The 25,021-nt window shown below is 40.4% G+C and overlaps 3 protein-coding genes and 1 long non-coding RNA gene across 7 annotated transcripts; 2 read left to right on the top strand and 2 right to left on the bottom strand.

The window, feature by feature from the left end:
• The first annotated feature begins 3,574 nt into the window (after positions 1-3,574).
• Positions 3,575-5,854, top strand: LOC141008116 (uncharacterized). Its single transcript, XR_012180055.1, has 2 exons — positions 3,575-3,756; positions 5,346-5,854. It is a non-coding gene; the product is annotated as an uncharacterized lncRNA (long non-coding RNA).
• Positions 5,855-5,960: 106 nt separating this feature from the next.
• On the bottom strand, positions 5,961-8,444 carry bloc1s3 (biogenesis of lysosomal organelles complex-1, subunit 3). 3 transcript variants are annotated; one of them, XM_073488162.1, is made up of 5 exons: positions 8,379-8,444; positions 8,023-8,138; positions 7,658-7,844; positions 7,369-7,469; positions 5,961-6,802 (listed from the first exon to the last, which is right to left on the bottom strand). In XM_073488162.1, exons 2-5 carry the CDS (start codon positions 8,134-8,136, stop codon positions 6,617-6,619), a joined length of 588 nt encoding a protein of 195 aa, XP_073344263.1. In that variant the 5' UTR covers positions 8,137-8,138; positions 8,379-8,444; the 3' UTR covers positions 5,961-6,616. The 3 variants fall into 3 exon arrangements, with proteins under 3 accessions (XP_073344263.1, XP_073344272.1, XP_073344254.1); XM_073488171.1 differs by lacking the exon at positions 8,379-8,444 and adding an exon at positions 8,323-8,337; XM_073488153.1 differs by lacking the exon at positions 8,379-8,444 and having other exon boundaries at positions 8,023-8,364.
• An 86-nt stretch (positions 8,445-8,530) lies between these two features.
• Positions 8,531-13,256, top strand: trappc6bl (trafficking protein particle complex subunit 6B, like). The gene is made up of 7 exons (XM_073492194.1): positions 8,531-8,816; positions 9,130-9,227; positions 9,475-9,542; positions 9,634-9,751; positions 10,279-10,362; positions 10,491-10,584; positions 11,192-13,256. The coding sequence occupies exons 2-7, from the start codon at positions 9,132-9,134 to the stop codon at positions 11,221-11,223; spliced, it is 492 nt and encodes a 163-aa protein (XP_073348295.1). The 5' UTR covers positions 8,531-8,816; positions 9,130-9,131; the 3' UTR covers positions 11,224-13,256.
• A 5,227-nt stretch (positions 13,257-18,483) lies between these two features.
• On the bottom strand, positions 18,484-23,789 carry LOC140992270 (mRNA decay activator protein ZFP36). Of its 2 annotated transcripts, none has more exons than XM_073462573.1 (2): positions 23,595-23,789; positions 18,484-21,837 (listed from the first exon to the last, which is right to left on the bottom strand). In XM_073462573.1, the coding sequence occupies exons 1-2, from the start codon at positions 23,646-23,648 to the stop codon at positions 20,584-20,586; spliced, it is 1,308 nt and encodes a 435-aa protein (XP_073318674.1). In that variant the 5' UTR covers positions 23,649-23,789; the 3' UTR covers positions 18,484-20,583. The 2 variants fall into 2 exon arrangements, with proteins under 2 accessions (XP_073318674.1, XP_073318681.1); XM_073462580.1 differs by having other exon boundaries at positions 18,843-21,834.
• Positions 23,790-25,021: the final 1,232 nt, after the last annotated feature.

Here is a 25,021-nt window from a genome sequence, read left to right as displayed (position 1 = left end):
CTTGTCGCTGGGATGCATCCTAATTCCGTATTGTTTCAAACGCACAAGCAGTATGAAAACAAGGTTATCACCCACAGAGCAGAGCTCTTTTAAGTAGTATAGTTGCTTTGGCAGACCTGTGCTGTTGTGTGCAGCTATGTTCAGCCAGCCAGATAAACTAACAGTGTGTCCTCAGGCGCCCCATGAGACAGCCACTGACCTGGCTAATATGAGTGGCTGCCCTCTGCGCACACTAATGCATACACACATACACACCAGCCTATAGTCTCCAGCATGAATCTGACCACAGCTCAAATATATAATCTAGTGTGATTTAATAATCTCTCTTCCTGTTCTGCCTTCCCCTCTGCACTCTCTGTACCACAAACATTTACGATCTCTCCTCACTGCCTCGGCCCATTATTTGCTCTGCTCCTATTTTAGTCTTTAGTTAGTTTGCCAGCTCAAGCATGAACCCCATCCCTGGCTCGAAGCCTCGAGCCACTGTCACTGGAACAAGGAAAGATGTTTTATGTAAACAGTAATATAATGTCCTACTTGCCTGTTGAGTGTAACAATTCCCTCCGAAGTTCACCCAGCCTTGAAGGAGAATACCCACTGAGTCACATAGTTTTTTGCTCATGTTTATTGTTTCCCTACGACTTCAGATGCACCCAGGTCTCTGTTTAATGTACAAGCTACAACTTGTCTGGGAAGATCGAAGTCATTTACGTTACATTTCACCTTCAAACTGGATCACATTCCCACTGGGAGACGTCAGGAAACTAGTCTGAAGACATCATAAAGTTTTGGTAAGCCCAATTTTAACATGTAAAAAGCTCAGTAATGGCACATGTGAACGGGAAAGTTCACATGTGATTGGCTTTTATTGACATGTGGATTAGCATTTTCACATGTGGAGGATTAAAGGAAATAATATTATTGTTGACTGATTAGAAAAAAAGTAATATCATACTTGTAAATGAATATATAAAGACTATCAAAGACAAAATAGTAGTATCAAACTTGCCATATACCACAACAAAATAGTCTTTCACATATGAGCGTACACAGCTGAAGCAGACTCGCAACCATAAAGTCAAAGTTTTATAAAAGTGAATTATCAATTTGTGTAGGGCTATATTATTAAATAAGGCTTTAATTTTCCATATACCCTTTTAAACCATTATTTAGTCACACACATGAAATTGAGAACTGAAATTTGCTCATTGTATGTGTGTATTGTAAAGATAGCTAGTTGAATCACTGACTGCAATATAAAGAGAACTCGCCACTAACGTCACAATCAGCCATGTCACATGACTGCTCACAAAAGAAGTTATTACAAAATAAAACATAAAGGAATTTTATAACTTACATTCATCATTTATATTTTATAATATCACTTTATAATGTTTCTATTTATACAAGAAATAATTGTTTTGGACTTATTTTAGACTCAATGTAGGGACATTTTACAGCTGCTAGGGGAAGCAATGTATTTCCTGCCTCCCCACAAACTATGCCCATGGATATTGCTTATATTTGTGTCTTTTGGCGTTGTCAGAAATATCAATATATCAATACATAGCAATTCTGAATTCCTGGAACGTCTCATTTCGCATTATCCGAATCGGTAGACCAGTACATGCTGCATTTTCACACTCTTTCGCCTCTCGAACAGCAAGTTGACACGACTCCTATGATGCTGTTGTGTTTAACACACAACACACAAGCCTTGTTATATTTATCTTTTAATGAAAATCTAAAATTGTATGCCCTCAATGTTGTTTCCATTTTCCCCCTGGTATCGAATGAAGTATCAGTATTTACAAGATATTTATTGAATATCGAGACAATGCAAGTGTCTTTACTGAAACCAAAAAGTGATGGGGTGGCAACGTTTACATTTACATGCAGTGTTGGGGAAGATAATTAGAAAACATACAGTAGCTTACACACAAGCTACCAATTACTTCACACTGGTAGCTGAACTACAGAAAAACTGCCCTATAACAACTGATTTTATTGCAGAAAGTGCATGTAATATTAGCTTTGAGTTGTCATTCCTTTCCATTTATGGTCCATAATATCACTGCAGAGACGACACATTTTTGTGGGTTAACCAGGAAGTTAGCACCGCTGTGGTTCCCTCGACAAAAAGCCTGTGGCAAACACAAGTTTATGATACTTTTTTGTATATCAAGACAATCTTCACAAAAAGACACCACTTTTATGATTTTTGAAGCTATCGCAAAGAAGGAAAAAGCTAATGTGAGGCTATAACCGAACTACAATACGATTGCATGGCTTCAATGTCACCACCAGTAAGATGCTTACTACACTGTACTGTACACACTAAAAATACAGGCAGACATCATCATCATCATCATCACTGGGATGGTTTGTTTGTTTGTTTGTTTGATTGTTTTTCTTTGTCACTGACAACATGTGACAATGTTGATGTGATGTTTTAGTCCTGATGGTGTTTTCAGTGTTTGAGTATGTTCCAAATTATTTATCACTCATGCAGGCCACAAAGCCTGGAGCTCAGTCAGCACAGCTGGGACTGAGGGACGTGCACACACACACACACACACACACACACACACACACACACTGGTTCAAAGATGATAGATATCTGAGGACGCCAGAAATGCTTCTTTAGCTGAAAAATCTGGCTCCTCAAATGAAGATAACAGATTCTCACGTCTCTGGGGTCTCATTATACTGATCTATACTCTGCAGCCCTGCGAGATCCTGATCAATTGATTAATCGCTTCTTTTTCTGCTGCTTTTCCCTGCTACCTCTGTCCCAGGGAGGGAAGAAGGGCAAAGATCAGGTCGATGCCTGAACGGTTATTAGTCCAATGATTATGAACGCTTCAGTCAAGGTTATGAGAGCATTGCAGAGGGAGGTAGGGTGTGCTGACATGCAGTAAACAGTGCAATTACATAAACATATATTTATGTTCACCCTCACAGATTTATTATCGTTTACAGCAGACACAAAGGATATGAATCTAACTTGTGTCATCGCAAATGGGTTAATACTTTAACCATGTTCCATTTTCGCAGTAATCAAACATTGTCTCCTGCAATGTTGGGTGAATATTTCTTTCTCAAATCTACATTTTCTGAACATTTCACGTACTGATTAAGTCAAATCATCATTTGTATGGACTACACCAGCGGTATGAGATGACAAATGGCCTGCAGGAGCTTCATATGACCCTCATTAACACCTCACCTAACAGCCTGCGCTTTGCCTGTAATGGTGCCTCAGTGGATCTCTAATATCAATGTTCTCTAATAGCAAACACTCTGCTCTTCTGTCTGCTTTAAGCATGATGGATGAGAGTCAGCATACAAACAGACGCACGCACACACACACACACACACAGAGGCAGCTATGAGCCAACTTCATCACGACCTGACACAGAAAAAGTGGCTTGGCAGCTGAGCAGCTTCTTGGCCTTTTGTGACGGTCTGTGCCATTAGCCAAACAACACAGCGTCCCTTTATCCTCTCATTTATTACAGACCTGTGGGTCTCTGGAGCCCTGGGAGGAGAGAGTGAAGAAGACTTCAACTCCAAGAGCTTCGAGTGGTGCGCAAAGTGGTGCCAGTTGTCAGCGCCGTGAACATTTGGATCTCATTGTTTTGGATTGAGTTTGGAGGAGTTTTCAGTGCGCTGAGCCAGTTGGAAGGGTGAGACTTGCTGCCCATGGCACCAACTGAAGCGAGGAATGACAGAGGAAAGAGACACAGCAGCGAGGTAAATTTCAGAGGATTTTTATTTTTATCTAATTTTACTTCCTACCAACATACATGGTGGCTTTTTATGTCCATATTGTAACTATATGATTATAATAGACCTGTCTACAAATGAAGGACATTTAACTTTAACTGCATATTACATCAGAGTAATATCAGTGGTGGAAAGTTACTTAATACATTAATTAAGTACTGTATTTAGTACATTTTTGAGGTACTGGAACTTTACTCTAGCCTATATCATTTCTGCTACTTAATACTTCAACTCTACCACAATAAAAAAAAATGTATTTTTTTTACTCTACTACATTTATCAATGATTTAGGTTACTTTGCAGCAGTGATGGAATGTAACACTTTTGAGGCACTTTTAACTTACTTTGGCTTTTCCATTTTCGGCTACTTAATACTTCCACTCCACCACAATTTGGAAACAAATATTGTACTTTTTTACTCACTACTTTTATTTGATAGCTGAAGTTACTAGTTACTTTGCAGATTGCCTGCTGCATCAGAGCTAAACTAGCATATTTTTAAAATAATTGTCTTTATTCGCAATTGGATAAAAGAAATTTAAAAAATGCCACTGATTCCAAAAATCAGAAAAATTCTGAATATTGGATCCAATAATTGGTTGAAGAATAGAAAGCAGTATATACATACATGCAAATATGTATGATTTACTTTTACTTTTGATACTTCAGAACTTTTAGTTCCAGATAATGACTTAATCATTACATTTATTATCAGATAATTTTATAATTTTATACACAGGTATGCGTGGCTTTCACTTTTACCAAAGTAATATTTTAACACGATATCTTTACTTTTACTCAAGTATGACTTCTGGGTACTTAAATAATAATAAGCAGATAAATTATGTTGCTTTATTACAGGCTACAATAAAAACTTTATTGACCCTTCACACACTTTATGAAACAATCAAAATGAGCTCTACCTGTAAAGCAGCAACATTAATGTGATGTACACATCAATGCATCAGTAATTATGATCCAATAATATATTGAATTCTTTTTTTATTCTGAAATGAGCCATTTTGCATTATGAGTATTTTAGAATAGTATAATTCTGAATGCATGACATTGAACAGTATTTCTACCCTGTGGTACTTTTACTAAAGTTAAAGATCAGAGTACTCCTTCCATCACTGCATCATAAAACATATGCACATAATTTTGTGGGACACAAAAACAGTTTTGTCAAAAGTACCCAAAAATGAAAGTCCTCCTATTAATGGATTCGATATTCAGTGTTTTTTTAACTGATTACTGATAAAATAAACACATTTTAAAATGTGCTACAGTACTTTGGCTCTGATGCAGCATGTAGTCTGCAAAGCAACAAGTTACTAAAGCTACCAAATAACTGTAGTGAATAAAAAGTACAATATTTGCCTCACTGCATAAAAGGTTTGCAGATACTTTCAGGTTGTGTTTTGCATGTTGTCATGTCTGCGTCGACGGCGCCATCATGTGGTTGAAACACATCAAGACACTGAATCTGAACCATCCTGCTTTGAGTGAACGCTGGCCTCACACTGCACGTCTCCCTCTCTGTCTCTTTCTTTCAGGTGGCTGAACCTGTCAGCATGCCTCCTGAATCATGCAGATGCAAGGGTGACCTCGAAGACATACTTGGCATTGTGGGTATTGTGGGCACATTTCTCAACCTGCTGGTTGTGGTGTTAGTGTACGTCTATACACCTATTTGACATGCCTACACACACACTGGTCATGGATGGACTTGAAGCTGTTGGATGGTATGGACAGATGTAGAAATGGGAAATCTTCTAATTGATAGATGGATGGAAGGACAAGTAGAAGGACGGGACAGCGTGCTTTATACACAGAAGAGAGTTGTAGTAATACAGTACACTTATAAAAACATATCAGGCCTATTGTATCAGTAGCAGTCTATGATATTGTTAATGTTGAGGATAATTTACTGGTATTCAGTCTGATACAATCAACCTTTGTAGATGTAGTGGCAAAATATACAGTCACAGAAAATTATTTTCACACTCTGTATTTTTGTTTTTTTTACATTGTTTTTTGGAAATAAATGTATATTCATAACCAATTAATTTAAAGCAAGAATGTTCTTTCCAGTTGTTTCGAGAATCTACACCTTTACCTTCATTCAAAGCAACATCTGTGAAAGAACCACCAGGGCAGCAGCACACACATTGTTTTGAGCTTCTTTAGCATTTATTTGATATGACAGCTGCGAGAGTGACAGGAAATGGTTGAAAGAGTGGGGGAAGACATGCCTTAGTGCATGGGCTGTCCACTCTACCAGGTGATCAATGTCTCCCAGCACACACACACTTACAGACTTTTGGCAAAAGAAATGTAAATGATTGAGATATATTAATTTTACACAAGGCAGAAAAAAAGAAACTGCCTCACTGAACTTTCACAGAGGAGCATAAAACAGACAGCAAAGGATGTGACTTCAAAATAGTGAAACAGTGCACAGTGGTTTAAGAGATTGTATTGAGTTATATTAATATTTACAGCAAGAAAAGGGCATATTTGACACATTCCTATGTTAAACATATCTCAAAACATGAAATGACAGAACCAGTCTTTTCCTAGAATCCTACTCTTTACAGAAATATCCCCAGAGCTTTAAACACAGAACAAATAATCCTCATACATAAATAAATATATATTGTGTGACTGTTAAATATACAAATTTGTTAATTTGTGTAGGCACTGCTTGTAAACAATGAAATAAAACCAACATGCTGTTCTTTCCAGCTTGAATCCTACTCTAATATTCAGAGAAAATACATCCATAATATATATATGTTTTAAATACATATACTGGTTTGTTTCTTCAAGGTAGAGGAGCGGTGTTATTATTTGGATTGTTGATGTTTATATCAGGCAGAATTTGACAGCTGGTGATGATGTCAATCTTCTCGGACACAGCCTTCAGGTCGTCAAGGATTAATCGGATGCTGTGGGAGGCGTTGATGATGGCGCTCTGCGAACCGTTCAGCTGAGCTGTCGCACTTTGCACCTTTCACACAAACAATCAGAGTCAAACAACCACAGCAACAAAACTACTGAAATGAGGGAATGCTGCTCACATTCAATTATCTGTTACAAGATACTTATCATAGGATTGTTGTTAATTCTGTCCTATTCTATTACCTATTTCAGTATGACTCAAATTGATCTATCTAGGTAGTGTAGTAGGAGGCACATATCTTTTCATGTTTCTATTTCTAAATAGTTATCATATATCATAGGTTCAAGCACATATTTTACATTTTATATGTTTTTATTTTAAAATACTCTCAATTCTTGTTATCTATTCTCCATTTTATATTTTCTTAAAATTGATCTACGCATTAACATTTCTTTTCTTACAGGAGCAACTGTAACGTAACCCAATTTCCTCCCTCAGGGATCAATAAAGTATTTCTCTTTTCTAATTCTTCATTGGTCTGATTACTTTTCTTTTATGAAGCAGAATGTTAAGTGTTCAAATATTCTTAATCAGTGCAGTGGTCTTTGTAGTAAAGATGTAGCATAAAGGGCATCTATGATATGAAGTGTCCTGAGTTAAGCACATCTGCGTACCTCTCTACTGGCACTGCCATAAACCTGCCGTACAGCCTGTCCCACGTCAGTATACAGCCGCATGTTAGACTCCTGCAGCTTCTGTTGTAAGAGGGTGTCACCTGGAAACAAAGTTACATACTGAAATGACTGAGATCCAAACCGCCTTCCTCCAGTCCAATGTGTGGACTCGAAGGTCCACTTATCAGTTTTTTCAGACCTTTCAACCACATCCCTAATAAACTGAGCCTTGAGTTCAGAGTATTCTGTCACACATCATGTAAAATATTGTGTAATTTTGTATCCTCACCATGTGGCTTGTGTGTCGGGCTCGGCCGGTCCTCCACTATCGACTGTATATCAGGATGGTCTCTGACCACTATAAGTGGAGGCAGGTCTCTCCTGAGTATCTGAGTGCTCTCCTGGCTCACTGTAGAGGCTCGGTCTGCCTGCTCCTCTTCACCCTCACTGTCTGTTTCAGACGCCTCCCCAGGAACCTGACAGCATCCAAAACCACAGACAAAGCACACTGTAGCTCCATGACCAAAGGAGGGGTGGAGACATTGTTTGATTATTATGAATTCACTTTAATGCCATCGCTCTCAAACACACACACTCATGCACACACCCACATGCACGCACACACACACACACAGGCAATGCCTACAAGACAACCTTGGTTCCAGCTGTGGCAGTTTGGGGAGCAGGCATGGAGGTGATGTAGACCTCATCATCAGAGTCTGTCTCAGAGGCCTCGCCCTGCACCACTATCTGGTACCTGTTTGACATGACTGCACACACACACACACACACACACACACACACACACACACACACACACACACACACACACACACACAACGAAATGTCGTTAGCTACACTGAAACAAATATGTATTGTTACTGTAAATAACCGGAAGTGACACCGAGAGCAAAAGGTTTCCCCAAATCTGCTCTCAGTACAAGATAACTTAACCTTAGCTAAAAGCTTGATTTCTAAAAATACAGTTAAAAAACACAAAACTGTCAAACCTCCTCTGAGATGCCAAACACAAATCACATGAGCAATAAGGAAGTAGTTTGTTGTACGCCACCCAATCCGATCAGAGACATCCGGTCATGTGATACGTGACGTTTCATAACGCGATTGGAAGACACGCACCATGAACTCAAAAGCCTGTTTCATAATGAAATCGGCGTACGCCGGATATCAAGTTGTGCGCAATTTTCTAATGTGTTTCAGGCACCACTCGGGAACATATGTTGTACTACTGGACGAACAATTTTTAGCATTACCTCATTTTTCAAGTAGCATATTGCTCACCACCAACGGGTACTTTTCACGTTACTCAAGGGGTTTGACTCCTGTTAACTCCGCCTAAATGAGTCCCGAGGAGTACCCTGGCGTTAATATCGAGTGCAACCAAAGAAGCCGACTTGTTTACGTCGTGTAGCCTGAAGTCATTACAGGTACAGTAGCGTTAACGTTGTTTTATTATTTCTTATTAACTGCAACCTATGCCATACACAACGTTACACGTATTATACTTTTTTCCTCATTATCTCTCTTATGTCGAGACAGGAAAAGACTGGTTATCACCGCCTGGAGAACGTTGCTAGCAAACACTAGCTAGCTGCTTTGGCTAACTATCTAGCTAAAGCTAAGCTTGCTTGAGACGCGGGGCGAATTTTTGTGTTTCGGAGCACAGCTAGCTAGATAAAGTGAAACCGTTTTATGGTAGCGTTATACTGGCCTATATAACCCCTTTTCTGTGTTTGACAGGAATGGCAGACGAATCTCTGTTTGACTTTCTCCATATGGAGATCGTGTCCCATGTTTACAAGGAGCAGCAAGCCAGTAAAGGAGAGATGGACAACAAGGTGTGTTCAGTAAAGACATGAATCAATCAGTTGACACATAATATACAGAAGAGCTTTAACCGTGAGTTACACTGTGGTCTGGATTCACCTTGCACCGTGATAACCACTGATTATATCTGATTATAACATGGTAGTCTCAACATGACCATTTACAGGACAGACCATAAAAATAAACATACAAAACTGTACTTATAAAGCTAATTGTTGTCCACTTACTAATTAAACCGCTTTAATGTCCTCTCCTCAGGACAGAGCTGTCTGTGTTTCTGTCCTTGAAAGTATGGGCTTCAGAGTGGGACAAGGACTCATCGAAAGGTAGGTGGACACCCTCATACTGTATGTGCAGCAGTTAATGCTGTGTGACATGCATCCTGTAAATGTCTGTTTTGATGTTTGCTCTGTCCAGGTTGACCCGGGACTCTCCCAGCTTCAAGGATGAGTTGGATGTAATGAAGTTCGTCTGTAAAGACTTCTGGACGAAGGTGTTCAGGAGGCAGGTTGACAACCTCAGAACAAACCATCAGGTACAATCAAAATGTAGAGGGTGTGGACTGGCAAGGGTACAACGAAAAATGGCACACCACGCTTTGGGCTGTGTGTGTAGTGTTTAGCTGGTTGTTGGTCAGCTACAATTATTTCTCCAGTCAATGAGATTTCGGCAGACTGACTGGAGTGTATATATTTTATAATAAATATATAAAAATACATAATTATAAAACGCCTGTTACATCGTGATGGACATAAGTTATGGAAGTAAAGGCTTGACTCTAAACCAGACGTTTCAAGCAGTACAGGAGCAGTGTTTTTCTGTGGGAGAGAGTAACTCCCCTTTTGGCGTGGACTTTGGGCTTTTTCACTTTGCAGACCTTTTACATGCACAAAAATGCTCCGCAACACAAGAAAGGAAAGGCAGAAACCCAAAAAGCGTCTTTAAATAACAGGAAACCTTATTGGTAAATTAAGAAATGAAAATATACAAAAGCATATTGAGCACTGGTTAAAATTTGGTATTACTGGTTGATACTATACATGTGTTTATTCTCTGCTATAGGGTACCTATGTTCTGCAGGACAACAAGTTTTCTCTGCTGACTCAGCTATCCAATGGAAAACAGTACCTGGATCAGGCTCCTAAGGTTAGTGTGCACTCTTTCTCTCGTTCTCCTTCACACACCACGATACATTCTTACTGCCGTTCTTTTTTTAAATCAGGATCAATCGCATTGTAGCTACAATTAATTTCTGTGTGTGTGTTTACTTTTAGTACCTCGCTTTTTCGTGCGGTGTGGTGAGAGGAGCGCTGTCTAACCTAGGTTTGGACAGCGTGGTGACAGCAGAGGTCTCTGTTATGCCATCCTGTAAGTACAATCCAAATACCAATCTATTACAATTTTACACCAAAATTAGTACAGATATGCTGTTTTATTTTAACACGGGTAAGCCCACTAAAATAGGAGATTGACTCCTTTCACATCGTCTGTGGACGAGTCGGCCTGACTTCAACATCTCCAATGCGCCAGAGAACAGGGAAAGGTAGAAGGCAGCATGGAGGCCAGTGACAAAGACACAATGGTTACTTTATTTTACATTTTACTAGAAAGATGTAAAAATATTTATGCGCCAAATTACAATCAGCGCTGGAATTGATAGGGTATAATCTGAGATTGTACCCTTTTTAACTAAAGACAAAAGCCAGATGTTAGTAGGTGTCAGTGGCTTTTGTCCAGTGTGAAAGTGTTACATGATTGGTAGAGTGAGGTAACATAACATGCTCATTGGCTATCAATAATCGCATAACGGTTCTTACTCATGTGAGGAATCATACTGATTATATGGTCAGTGAAGTCAGGACATATTGGTCAGATTCATGAGGGCATCCTTCAGTAACATATTCTTAAAAAAATGTTTGATATCTCTATTAAGCTCTAAACAAATGGTCACCTCTCCTATTCTCTGTTTTGCCAGGTAAGTTCCAGGTGGTGATCCAGAAGTTGTGACCTGATCCTCTCTGCTACCCTGATGCTGATGAGCACGGCCCTGTGGGGGTTCTGTTAATCCTAAAGTGAGGATAGTAATCCCTGTCCAACCACAGAGACAATCAGACACCACCCTGATTTCTACAACTGGGTCAAACAGGACTAAGCCAGGTTCTGCTGACAACCAGGTACCCCTGATGGAGTGAGAAGGTTTAGCCAGGGCTTACCTTTTACTTGTGGTACTTTGATACAGAACAAGATTTGTTGGATTCCTTTTGCGTCTTGATGTTAACATAGGTTATTTTGTCTTTTCAGCAAAATAACGAATTATGTTCTCAACTTATGTTTTCAGTAAATGAGTGGTGCCTGGCCCTGACTCACCCCACTCGGCCAAGCTTGAAAAAAATAAACTGTCAGTGGCTGCGAATACAATAATGTGAATGTATAGTAAATCACATTGTAATGTAAAATTCTTTGTAATGTGTTGCAATTTTGAGTCTTCAGATTGAAAAGACTGAGTACTTATTAGGAAATAATTGCAAATTGAAAAGAAAATCAGCAGAATTTAGGATAAAAGACATAATTCTAGTTGATATCACAGGACTATCAACTACCATAACAGCTCTTTGAGCATCCATCTAAATAACAGCTAGGGAGCATTTAAAAATCACAACACCTGACACATCAGATTCATTATTCAACGCGTCCTCTGCAGATTTGCTGAGTAGCTGTAACCAGCTCTTGGTGCTTTGCTCTGCCTCGTAGCAGATTGCCTTTAGGAGCTGGGTGTTCAATGTGTGCTGGTGGTCATTTGGTAAAGGAATTATATAATTCGGTGTAATAACAATTTCTTGGCTTAGCTTTTCCACGATTTGAAAGATGACATCTTCTTGGTGAGCATCGCTTGGTTTCTGTGTAGCGATGTCACATTTCAGAGTTGACCACCGTTTTTTTAAACTAGGCTATTGTTTTTTTGTGCCAAGATGTACATTTGTTGTCCTTTGTACAGCATTGATATGTAAACATATAGTACTAGGTTTTTCCTTGCAAATCTGATTGAGTCATTTGAAATACCTTCACGTGGATTTCTCATGGATTTCTTTAAATGACACCTTGGGTCTCCTCAAGTATGAGTCGTATAGCAGCTGAAAACACCAAGGCCATAGGTATGTGCTGTTTGTTTAATTTATTTTATACTGTCGACTACATATTTCCTATATTGGAATAATAATGTTGTGACAAGAACAGCACTAAAACCAGGCCAGTTGAGCAAGAGACGACAGCATAGTGACATCATGATAAGAGTTCACCTTTCTGGTAGATGCTGTTGCCTCTTTGTGCCACTAGAGGGACACATAAAGCTGTCATTATTTTAATGTCTGTCACTTTACCAATTGTTCTACCTTATTCAAAATCTTTTGTCGTTTTTTGTTATTGATACAATTAATATGTGACAACACAAAATGCATACATACCCTTTGCAGTTTTCCCCTTCATAAGAGAACTGTTAGTCATAACTGTCTCATGTATATATCAATGAATCTGTGTTTCCTTTTCTCTTTTGTTCTCCCTTTACTTGAGAACACATTTCACTTTGTGCACTAGCGACAGATTGTCCACTTCCCATCACCCCTGCTTAAGTTATTAATATTTCTTTCAAGTTGTTGATCCATATCATGAGCTTGGTATTAAGAGGTTGTGCTGGATGTGAGTGTACTACACTTCTGAGATATTCCGTATCAAAGTTTTGTCCCAGGAGGCTAAACCGTAAAGTCAAGAAAATCGTAAGTTAGTTTTTACAAGAAGCTTACCGAGGTTCAGTAAAATCCACCATCAGACCTGGTACAATATTTTTAGGTTATTAACCCTCTGTATTTTCATTATAGTTACATTTGGCACCACATTGACAGTATGGCACTAGTTGATGTGTTATGGTGCTCACTCTGCTTTTATTTGTGTCTCTGCTCTAATAAAGTACCCCTGACTGTGTTCCAGTATTCCACTGCCATCAGTGTAATAGTTTTACACAATAAAGGTTGTTACAGGTAACTTTATTCATTTCATGTGCTCCCAGTGTGTCTGTCAGTGAAAAACTGTATTTCATCGAACATATGACGTAATGGCTGCTATCATAAATTGACCCAACTGACTGTTTGTAGTTACAACACTTCAGTTAAAAATGCACTGCGTAGTTTTGAGGAGGAAATTTTAATTTTTAATTATTTTCCTCTGAGAACAGCTTGTTTATTCAGTTATGGAAAAATAACTATTCTGAGTTTGTATTATTACCTCATTAATATTGTAAATATTACATTTCTGAGTGTGAATTTCTTTTCCAAAACTACATAATGCCCCTTTAACACACAGGCAGATACCTTAGAAAGTTTGGCGGAAGTAGCTGCAATGCATGTATACTTGAAAATGTCATTTTAAAAGTTCATTTAAAAGTTTTTCACTCCTGCAAAAACATTTTGGCAGAGCATCAGTTAATAAGCACAGCGCTGATTGCTTCATTCCTCTTTGCTTCAAACACTGTTACAACATCTGTTCAGAGGCGTATAGTTTTCCACTTATGTGGAAACAATAGCCACCCTACTGTGTTTGGTCACAAAAGCCACCATGAGACATAAATGGTTGCCATACAATGGAGGAGGAGAGAAAGAGAATGACTTGGACTACATCTTAAAGAGGCACTCCACCAATTTTACAGAACCTACTCATCATAGGGAGGTCCAGTTGGACTGTGAAAACAGCTGTAAAATGGCCTCTGTGGCTCGAGGGATGCCTTAAAGTCTAGGAAAAGAACCCTGGTGAGGTCATCTGGGTTATTTTGGCTTGGTTTCGAGGGGGAAAGGAGTTGCATCATGGGAAGTGTAGGACCTATTGTTTTTGGAGCTTGACCCATGATAACGACTAAAAGTCAGGATACCTCGGCTTTTACTGCATCTGTTTTGACCATCTAGCCCCCCAACTCCATGGAAGTGCAGCACTACGTCGCCGGAGTGCGCCTTTAATATATTCTGAACTCCTTTGTCTGAAACTTCTGCACTCGAACTGAGTTATGTCCTTACCTCAATATGGCAGCCCTTGAGACAAGAGTTCTTGAACGAGCTTAAGAGTTTAAGAAAAGTTAAATAAGATCCCTGGTTGTAAGTAGACTGCCACTCTACCCCGGCTCATCTGCATAGTGCACTGTAGGTGACAGATATATTTTGAACATCTGTACAGTTGTAGGAGTGCCAGGAAATTAGAAAACAGTCTGGAAAAGTGAGTTTGGTGTCTGCGTAAATGTGTAGCACCTGACTACAGCTCACCCCTTTGCCCATTTGTTGCAACCCATTAAACACTTTGCCCAAATCCTCTCTGGAAAGAATGAAAAAAAAAAAAACAGAAGGAGGGATTAGAGAGGAAAGCCTGGGAGGGGGCAGAATTGTAGAAAGTAGGTGGAGTGGAGGAGGAGAGGGCAAGACTGAGAGAGTGGGCCAGAGGAAAATGAGATGGGGAGAATGAAGAGCCTCTACAGGAGGCTGGAGGGAAATGAATGGTAGACAAGAGAAGTTTATTAGAGGTGGGGGCCGGAGAGGAAGCAGTGTAGGAGAAGAGGAAGATGAAAAAGGAGAAGAAAGGGTGAGGATGTGAGGGGCCTCTCGTACCTGTGCCTAAATGTCTCAGAAACTTTGTGAAGTGAAGTAATCTGGAGCTCTTCGGACAGCGAAAGTGCAGCAACAGCTGTTGTGTGCTGCTCTCTCTGCACAGCTTCGCTCCCCTTCCTCCTGCTCCACCCTGCATCACAATATCACCGGTACACTCACAAAGAGGAGCGGTGAATGGAGGGAGGGAGGAGGAGGGGGATGTTCAGGGGCTATAGAAGAAAGAAAAGAAGGTGTTGGGGGTGTGCAAGTAAAACCGGCATTCATTCCCTCAAATTGATGACTTGCTAAAATTCTGTAACAGTGTCCAAAGGCTGGCTGAAGTCTTTTGTAGTTTGACTACAGAGGCTCCTGGGTTAGGTTTCCTGAAGGCAGCTCACATCAGTCCACTTTAGTTTGTAGACAGAAACAAACTAACCAAATCCCAATGTTCAGTTTCAATATCAGTAACATTGAACATAAAACAAGACTACGGAGTTCCTCAATTCATCGACACTCAAATAGAGAAATAATGACTCAAACATTGTTTTGGTTTTTAAATCCTTTACCTTTAATACTGTTAAAAAGTCCTTGACAGAGTTCTTTTCATTCTCTAGCAGTACATCTGTGTAGCGACAACCTAGCATTTAGACATTCAACACACAAATCCATCTTTGTAGGAAAGCGTCCCTTTTCATTTGCAGTTTTGCTGACATTTCTTCCACTGTGTAAACTTGTTTTTCAGTCTGAGTCCACTGAGTTTGCATCTGCAGCAGTGCTTTTCTCCAGTTTACAGTTATGATTTTTCAAGCTATGTGTAAGACTAGCCGAGCCTGTATGAAGTAGGCTATATATCTTTGTTTTTTTCCTGTTACGTTTTGGAGTAGTGGCCTATGCCAAATAAAATATTTACCAAATTAAATTTAAAATAGTTCAACCCTGAGAATTAAGTACTAGAAATTGTCTTAATTAAAGGGGCACTATGTAGTTTTGGAGAAGAAATTCAACCTCAGAATTGTAACATTTACAATATTAATGAGGTAATAATACAAACTCAGAAATGTTTATTTTTTCCATAACTGAATAAACAAGCTGTTCTCAGAGGAAAATAAGGTCCCCAGAACACTGTTTGAAGCTAGAAAGGTGGCAGGGTCCGCCACATATAAACAAAGTAAAACAGTATGAAACTGTTGTGCTTTAAGGTCAGTTTGTTTATTTAGTTTATTCAGTCATGAAAACAAAGACAGGTTTGTATATTTAGTTTGTTCAGGCATAAAAGTTCAGTCAATGAAGATGTTTCTCTTAGATTAAAAATGTCTTCCCCAAAAGTACACATTGCACCTTTAAAATAAACACTAATTACTAAATTTGAATCCAAAACGATGCATATGAAGGAATAAACGGATCAATCTGTGTAACTTTATAACATAAACGGGTCCAAACAAAGCAGGTATAACTGTTCGTACTCTGTAAGAATCAATATTTGATGCCACCTGGATGCTTAACGGAAGGACGATATCAATGAAGTACGCTGTAGCTGGTTCCTTATAATTACTTCATATAGTAGCGATTAGCTCAGTTAACTAGCAGTAGCTCGTGTGCTAGCTTCTGATGTACTATGTAGCCCTACAACCTGTTGTGTAGCGTCGGTAAACAAGACCAGCCGTTCAATGTGAAAGCCTCGACCGAGCTTTAATATTTGAACAACAGTGACCACTCTTTTCTTAATTTCATCTACTTGGGTGTTTTATGAATGAAGTGAGGTGTTGTGTACTAAACTTGCTAAAGCATGATGAAGTCTCACTGCCTCAAAAGGCCCCGTCTTAATTTCCTCTAACAAAACTGCAGACGAGCGAGTTGCTGTATTTAACAACCTGTATGATCTCACAGGATGCTGCCCACTTTCATCCTCTCAGATTGTCCCACTGTTCTTTATGTCACAGCTTCTTTTTCACAACTTCTTTTCTGCCCCCACCATTACCTTTTTTCCCTCCCTGCCCACTCATTCAGCTTCCTCCACTCATGCATAGTAAGAGAGGGATTCTCTGTCTTAGTCTCTCTCTCACACACACACACAAACTTTGTCTCTTGGGGCCATATGTTGACCCGTGGTGGACCTGAATACAGCCATCTGCCTGCCTTTACTATGTCCCACAGGGCAAGAGTGTGGGAGAATGTCTATCTGATACAATACAGCACACACACACACACAGTGAGGAACCATACGAGCACGCACATGCCTTTAACCCCTTCGCGGCCACTAATCACTCCCAGACAGCCAGCCCATCTCATGTTAACAGTGACAAGATAATAGCTCTTGTGTGTGCGCGCATGAAAGAGAGATTCCTGGAGGGTCAACCATGAGCATGCATATGTAGCCCCTTTTTTGTTGGACATCCTGAATGGTGGGGGGAAAAAAACTTCTTACCATCGTCATTACTTTTCATAAAGTAATGATGCTTTATTAGTCCTCTCTAAATCACTGTAATTAAGGTAGTCTGGGCCACAATTTTGTTTTAATTTTCCTAATTTCACTTTCAAATGTATTATGAGTGTACTTCCCCAAATGTGGCACCAAATATAGTCTCATTAAGTTGTGTCAAGCGCCTGTTCCCTCACCCCAGTTATAGCAAATTAAACTACTGCACAGCTGCTGGGCAGAGTGTAGAAAGCGCAGAGGTGAGGGGATGTTAATTGAAGGAAAGAAGAGGAACAAAGTGAGGGAGGAAGGATGGATTCAGTGGAGGCAGTGAGGGATAAGGGAAATGGGTGGGAGCCTAGGATTGGTCAGATTAAACCCCAAACAAAAGACTTCTTATCTCCACATGAAATCTCAATGGCATGACTACACACACACACACACACACACACACACCAGTGTCTTGCTATCCTACAGCAGACTGGCTGTAACAGAATGACAGAATAGCTGCTTAAATGATTATTTACATTTTATTAATACTTTATAGTTTACTCTTTTTTTATTTTGGTCCAATCAGAGAAAAAACCTGCTGAGTTCCTTCCAGTTATAAAGAAAGAAAGGTCCAGGATTGAGAAACAAACAGCAACACTGGTCTGTAAGCACATTCTTCAAGCAGAAGCTGCAGCTCATTGTCAGTCTGATTCATTTCCTGCTCCCCAGGTGCAATTTCACCAGGAAATATGAAGGTTGTGTTTGTGTTTCACTCTTGTATGGTGCCACTTGTGGATGGAAATAGAAGTTCCAGTCTCTAAATACTCTTAAACTAAATGATGTGCATTCATGCTAAAGGTATTCTTTAGCTATAAGCTTTATTTACTGTATTTTTATAAAGCATTGTATTCTTATCAATCTCTTCCCGGTGTAGCAGTGATTTTTCAAGTTTTCAGATAAACTAAACCATACGTGTCTTTGAGTATCATGTAAAGCACTAGACAAATAAAACATATTATAATTATTAGATGTTCCATTATTGATTGTATCCTCTGTAGCAATTATGTGTACAATTATCCATCATGTCTGTAGGTTCAGGTTTATCTTCAGAAAATTCAAGTCTTCACCCAGTAATGGTGAGTGTGAGTGTTTGAAATTAATCTGTCTCCCCAGCTGCTTTGTTGCTTTCCAGGAAGACATCATCTCATCATCACTCACTTTGAGATGATCAACTTCACAGTAAATTCATAACTCATCAACACTTTTGACATGGTGTGTAGATCAAGTTAACCACAACAGTGCAGGCCCTTTGGGGGATAGTGATCTACAATGCAAACCATAATGACAGTTCACTGGTTTCCTGCTTGCTTCCTCCCTTCCTGCACCTTGCATCGAAAACGTCACTAATGTGTCAGCTTTGTTGCAAATATACTACAGACAGCATAATGCATACATACAACTACGCATAAAGTTCAAGGAAATGCGCACGAGTCCCGTAACCTGTGTTGCATCAGCACCTCAACAATAGGTTTTGGTTACCTGGGGAGGATTAAGTGAAACCCTGAAGGTGATACAAGAAAAACAAGCTGAAAGTAAAGACAGTCAGTAAAAAAAAAAACAACTTTATTTCCAGTACAAAAAAAGCAAAAAGAAAAACAAATATATTAAACTTGATACAAGCATTAACAACTCAGTCCTCTATAAATACGTTAAAATAAATTAAAGAAATTAATTTACTAAAGATTATCACCTTTAACACTAAACAGGCCTCAAACATGTTGATGAAAAGGCAATTTTAAATAGACCAGTAACAGCATGGTGTCTGTTCTCCTAACCGACTACATCATAAACACACAAAACAGCCCAGTAAAACGTCTATAACACTAAGCATACATACCCTTACCCTACAGAACGCTGGATCTAGCTCAGTAAGGCAACAGGCCTGGGCGCACAGTTCACACGTGTGAGACCAGGACGCTACACATTCGTAACAGGACAAAACTGTAACAGGAATCAATACTGAATGAGAAGGAGATATGAAATATGGTGAGTGGGGTGAGAGGCACGGAAACATTAATATTTATCAAAAATGTAACGTTGGTGCTGCCTGTCGATGAGGGAGGGGGGAAAAAACCACTCCTGGGAATGTTTAAGATCATCTAAAATACAGATCGGCACCACGAGGTTCTTTTTAGGTAACATGCAAGAGGTAAACATGACGTAATAGGGTGACTTGTAACTCAAGCTATGTCCAAATGAAATCAGTTTAACAAAACAAGATGCAGAAGAGCGTGGCGGCATCTCATTGAGGGCGTTTTTGGTCCATCTTTATCTCTTCTCTGCAATGCTAACTGTTTGTGCCAACAAATAAATTAGAGATATGTCATGGACATCAGATTTGTACAAGTCTGATCAGGCACACTTGGGCTTTGTTGTTCGGTTCAATCTGAGGGTCGAAGATTATACATTTGGTCATTTGGCACAAGAGACAAAGAACAGAGAACTCACACTAACTTGCTTGATTAAAAAAACAAAAAACAAAAACAGACTCTCACCCCTCGTCACATCTCTCCTAGCAAACCAGCTTCAACAAGGTAACACGGCCTGTTCAATAACGCTACAGGCACTTCAGTTGTTTAAAACATTCAGGTACGAGGCCAGTGATCTAAACATGACCTCAAGACTGTACAGTTGTGAGGGAAAGAAAACTACTTCACCAGCTTATAAACACAATACTGTGGACAGTTAGTGGCAAAACAACAATTCATAAACAAAAAGGTCACATTGCGTGTTTGTGCCACTAATCAAAACGTACGTCTGAGCTACAAACAGATGTCTTTGGCTTTGTCACATTCTTTAGATCACTCACAAGATGATGTTATATAAATGGTGTGGTTGGACTCAACAACAGGCGGCACTCATCGGCCAATCACACTGATTACATTATCTTTGCCATCTCAACGTACAGTTGTGATAAAGCATCAATAACTTCCAACGCTATTAAACTTCTCTCTTGATATGTACTCTGTTTTGGTGGCAACACACATTTTAGTTTCAGTATCACTGTGGCTTCCCTTACGCATATATGCCAGTGACATTTTAACCACATGAATCTAACAGGCCAATCTCTCTGAGCGTTAACAGTCAATCGCAAAGTCTTTGTTTCCTTTGACGCCACACAGGTGCAAAGAACGTGTGAGGTCTCAGTCCAGTAGCTATGTGTAGTAGGTGTGCATGTATAAGGGTCATGTGTGTGGGTGAGCATTGTGTGTGCAGCATATATTGAGTCTCGACAAGAGTATTCAGGGTCTGCATGTCGAATGTGTATGTCCGTGTTCCAGTCTAAAGGCAGAACCCAGTAGCATCCTCAGGAACGGAGAGCTGACTGAATACTGCCAGACGTCTGCCGTTGGCGTCGTTGAGTCCTCCGCAGGATTCAGAGCCACTGAGCGAGCTAGCAGAGCTGCTTCCATCCTGATCCTGATCTGACAGAGAGGTGTAAGACAGGGATCTTGCACCCAATGGTCCTGGGAAGACTCCGATGGCACTGGGACTCTGTCTCAGAGAAGGGGAGGCGTTCGGAGATGGCCCACATGGAGAACAGCCGGAGTCTGGGGAGGGCAGGAATGGAGAGCGGGTATCTGCTGTAGCGGCCTGGCCCATGGGGGGCTGGTACTGGTGGGCAGGGGAGGCCTCGAAGGCAGAGTCCATCTCCAGGAAGGCATGAGACAGTAGGTCGGTAATGTCGGCACAGGAAGGAGGAGAAGCTGATGGAGCACACGTGAAAGACGCAGTGGCAGGAGGAGGATGAGCAGTAAGGGCAGGCTGAAGGGGCTGCTGGGGAGCAGAGGGAAACCCGGCGAAGCTGAAGCTCTGTCTGACAAGAGGAGGTCTGTGCAGGCGAGAGGAGGAAGGTGGCTGCTGGGTAATGCTTGAGGAGGAGGAAGAGGACGAGGAGGAGCGAGAGAAGGAGTGTTTCTTTTCCTCCTCATTGTTATGGACAAAGTGGCAGCGCATACCGTATGGGCAGAAGCCGATGGTGTGAAACGTGCGACACGGCTCGGTTTTGTACTTCGGATGCCTGCTAAGATCCCGCAGCTCGTCTAACCCGTGAGCAAACTGACACTTCCCTCCATACTTGCACAAGCCGCTCTCGGTGAAAGATCGACACAGTTCAGTCTTATAACGTGACGAGGAAGAGGAAACAGACGAGGTGGACGAGGAGGAGCTGCTGGTCAGTGCAGTGGGGCTGATGTCACATGGGGAGTGCTTCATGTCAGCACCGGGCCAGCCTAGACTTGCTGCTGTGGCGCTGCTGGTCTCTACCATGCTGATGGAGCGCTGGGCCAGGAAGCCCGCCTTGCCCCATTGGGTGGAATTGGCGAGCTGAGAGGGCAGAGGGCTTTCTGGCTGCTGCCCCCATTGGCTGGAGGTCTGGAATACACTGTCTGAAGGATCAGCAGGGAGGCAGGAGAGAGACGAGAGGGAGAACGACGTGTTGCTACGTGGCTGACCGATGTAACCTGGTGTTCTCATGGCCAAGCTGAGGGGTGGTGGCGGTCTGCTCTGCTCCCTCAAATCCAGATTCAGTAACTGCTGTAGAAAGAACAGACAGGAACACAACATAAGGCCATGCACTTTACAACTCAAATCAAGTAATGACTGATAATAATAATAATAATAATAATATCTTTCAAGTCCTGGTTCTTTGTTTTACACTACACTACTGCACTTTAAAGGCAAATATTGTACTTTTTACTGACTACATTAACAACTTCATTACTAGTTACTTTTCAGATTACATTCTGCATTTTTAACGAAATTAAATCAACTTACAAAACAAAAAACACTGATTCCAATAATCAGAAAAATGTCAATATCTGCTCTGATAATTGGCCCGGCCGCAAATTGATAAACCCAAAGTATACAGTATATATAATTTAGTTTTACTTTTGACAGTTATGTTCAGTTTTTGCTAGAAAACTACTTTTGCTCCTGTATGACTTTTACTCAAGTACTATTTGTATGAGTGACTTTTACTTTGACCAAAATGGTATTTTAACATGATATCTTTACTTTGACTGAAGTATGACTCTTGGGTACTTTATACAACACTGCATACAAGAATAAATTAAAACAGACTTTTTTAAAACTTCTGTCAAACCCTGCAGATGTATGTTTTTGTTCGGCTCTGCAGTACTTCAGTCAGCAACTGTCTGAGTCATCCTCTTCTAGGTGTTTTTTTTTTTTTTTTTTTTTTACAATCAGTCCATCTTTACTTTGTCTGATAGATTTCCTCTCAGTTTTTCTTATAAAAACAGCTACAGGACAGAAATGAAAGTGAACATAAAAACTCAGGAGATAAGGATCTCTCATGATGCAATAGTTAATGCAGAGTAGTGAGCTCGAAGACTCAGTTAAAACTCTGATCTGCTTACATATACGACAGATTACAGACTGACCACAGCATGATAAATTAAAAAAAAACAATATTTACATTGCTGCCATTTGAAAATGTGCACTTTGAGACTTGCTGGGTGGATTCACAACAGGAGGCCACTTGACATTTCAAGTCACAACAGAGCAGCAAACTTTCCTACCTGTTAAAAACCCACAGCAACAAGACTACAGAGGTGTAACCTGGCATCCCACACACAGCTGCATCTACTACTGTGATGAAAGTAAGCTAGGGGCAGGATACAGCGGTGCTATGCAGATCGTGCAGTAAGTTACAGTAAAAAGTATAGCTTTAACGTGTACTTTAAACACTTTTCCACGTTAACAACACACCGTTCACACACGTTTAGCTGGCAACTTTTAATGAGCTAATTTAAGCACATAAGTTAGCTAGTTAGCTCAGTTTTGCTGAAGTTGCGGTGGTGTTTTGACTCGACTTGTTGGCGTCGTTTCTCGTTAATAAAAGCCAGTGAGAGTATAAACGTATATGCGAAAGCTGTATTTACCATGTTACCCAACTTTAATTGCGACTAAATCACCAAGTTAGCTGGTTAGAAGAAGTTTAATGGCCACCCGTCGCGATGAATCGTGACCCCTACAACGCTTCCAACTTTGTGTCAACTTCACTGTTAACTTGTTAGCTTCAGGTCCAGGCAAACTTACTCATCATACAAAACAGATAAAAGCTCGACAAAGCCCCCGTTTACCACCAAACTGCTCAAACGGGACAGCGACAGCATCCGCTAACACACACTTGGAAAAAAGATGAAGCGAGCAAAGTTAGCCAGAAAGTTAGCAGAGCAGCTAGCTAGCGAGCTAGCTGGCTAACATCACCCTCCTGACCTAGCCAACTTTTTTTTTTTCCTGCTCCGCTTTCTTTGCGCTTTTCCGTTTACCTTGCACATCATCTCCTCCAGGTCCGTGAACTGGCTGAGGGGGTAAGAAGGCATTTTTCTTCTTGGCCGTGTTATCAAAAGCTTCGTCCGATCACGTCCGCCCCCGCAGTGATAGACGTGGGCAACTCGCTGGCATGAGTCGGTCAGAAGTTTCTAGTTTTGAGTGCGGTGCTAAACAAGCCGCAGAGCCAGACCACGTGTGGATTTAAAACCTAACACTGCCGCTGGCCACTCCCACGTCTCTGTGAGTCAGACACAAGTTGTTTTCAGGTTCTCTCCAGACATTACTAGACCCAAATCCACAGGAGGGTACCCAACTCAATAGAAAGTAGTGTTTAACTCCCTTAAAAGTTAAAGGAAGATGGTAGATCGTGGTAGAAATCATGTGTTTAGAGTGCTTAAAAGTTAGCTTGAATGACACAACATCTAAAATACAGGTTTGAGACGATATATATGAAATTAATTACCATAAAACCTGTTTATAATAAGTTATTCGGTCCTTGCTATGACTGCAGCTAATGAGTATTTTCATTACTCATTAATCTGACAATTATTTTCACAATAATCTTTTAATTAAGTCTATAAATGTAAAAAAAAATTGTTAAAAATGCTTATCACAATTTCCAAAGGGACATCTTTTTGTCCAACAGAAAGTCAAAGAATAAAGAAAAGTAGCAAATCCTTACATTTACGAGGCTGGAACCAGCATATGTTGACATTTTGCTTGAAAAGTTACTGAAATGATTAACTGATTATTGTAATAGTTGGCTTTTTTTTTCATCTTGTACTTACAACTTTTTCAGCACATTGGCTAAGCTAATGCAAGTATTTCTTTGTATTAGTCTTCTCTGATTTTGATGTGTATAGAGCTGAAATAATATCATCCACTGCAATCAGAACAATTAGACCTAATGCAGTTTGCACTTTAAGACCATGACCCTGATATCTTGTGATGACATCTGCTGTTTCATATGGTCATAAAACTCCCTCAAGAAACAGGGAGCAGACAAACACAAACAGAAAAGGACAAAAAAGGAGCGCAGACAGAGAACAGGAGGAGTGACACATGGGATGAAAAGACAGCATGGAGACAGACGAGCCCTGTGAGACAGACGAGGAGGAGCGAAGTCTTTGATTTCAAAGGTAGAAGTGTGAAAAGTTCCACCGCAGAGCAGCGCCATGAGAATATCTGACAGTCCCTCTCACACAAACACACACAGGGTTGTCCCTCTGTCTTCACATGTCCTTAAACTGAAGTCTTAGACTGATCGCACGAAAATAGGGACCAACAATAAAGGTCTCACCCTCGGACCGTCACCGTTAAGGCATTTGGTGCTCACAAAGATAGAATTTAAAGAGCACAGGTCTGAGTGACGTTGTCACACCTCTGGGATTGTAAAGAGGATTGTGACAGCACGCCCAGCAGC

Source organism: Pagrus major, chromosome 2, assembly GCF_040436345.1.
Source record: "Pagrus major chromosome 2, Pma_NU_1.0".
Taxonomy (NCBI): domain Eukaryota; kingdom Metazoa; phylum Chordata; class Actinopteri; order Spariformes; family Sparidae; genus Pagrus; species Pagrus major.
Note: the sequence above shows the minus strand (reverse complement) of the source record. Positions and strands in the feature narration are given on the sequence as shown.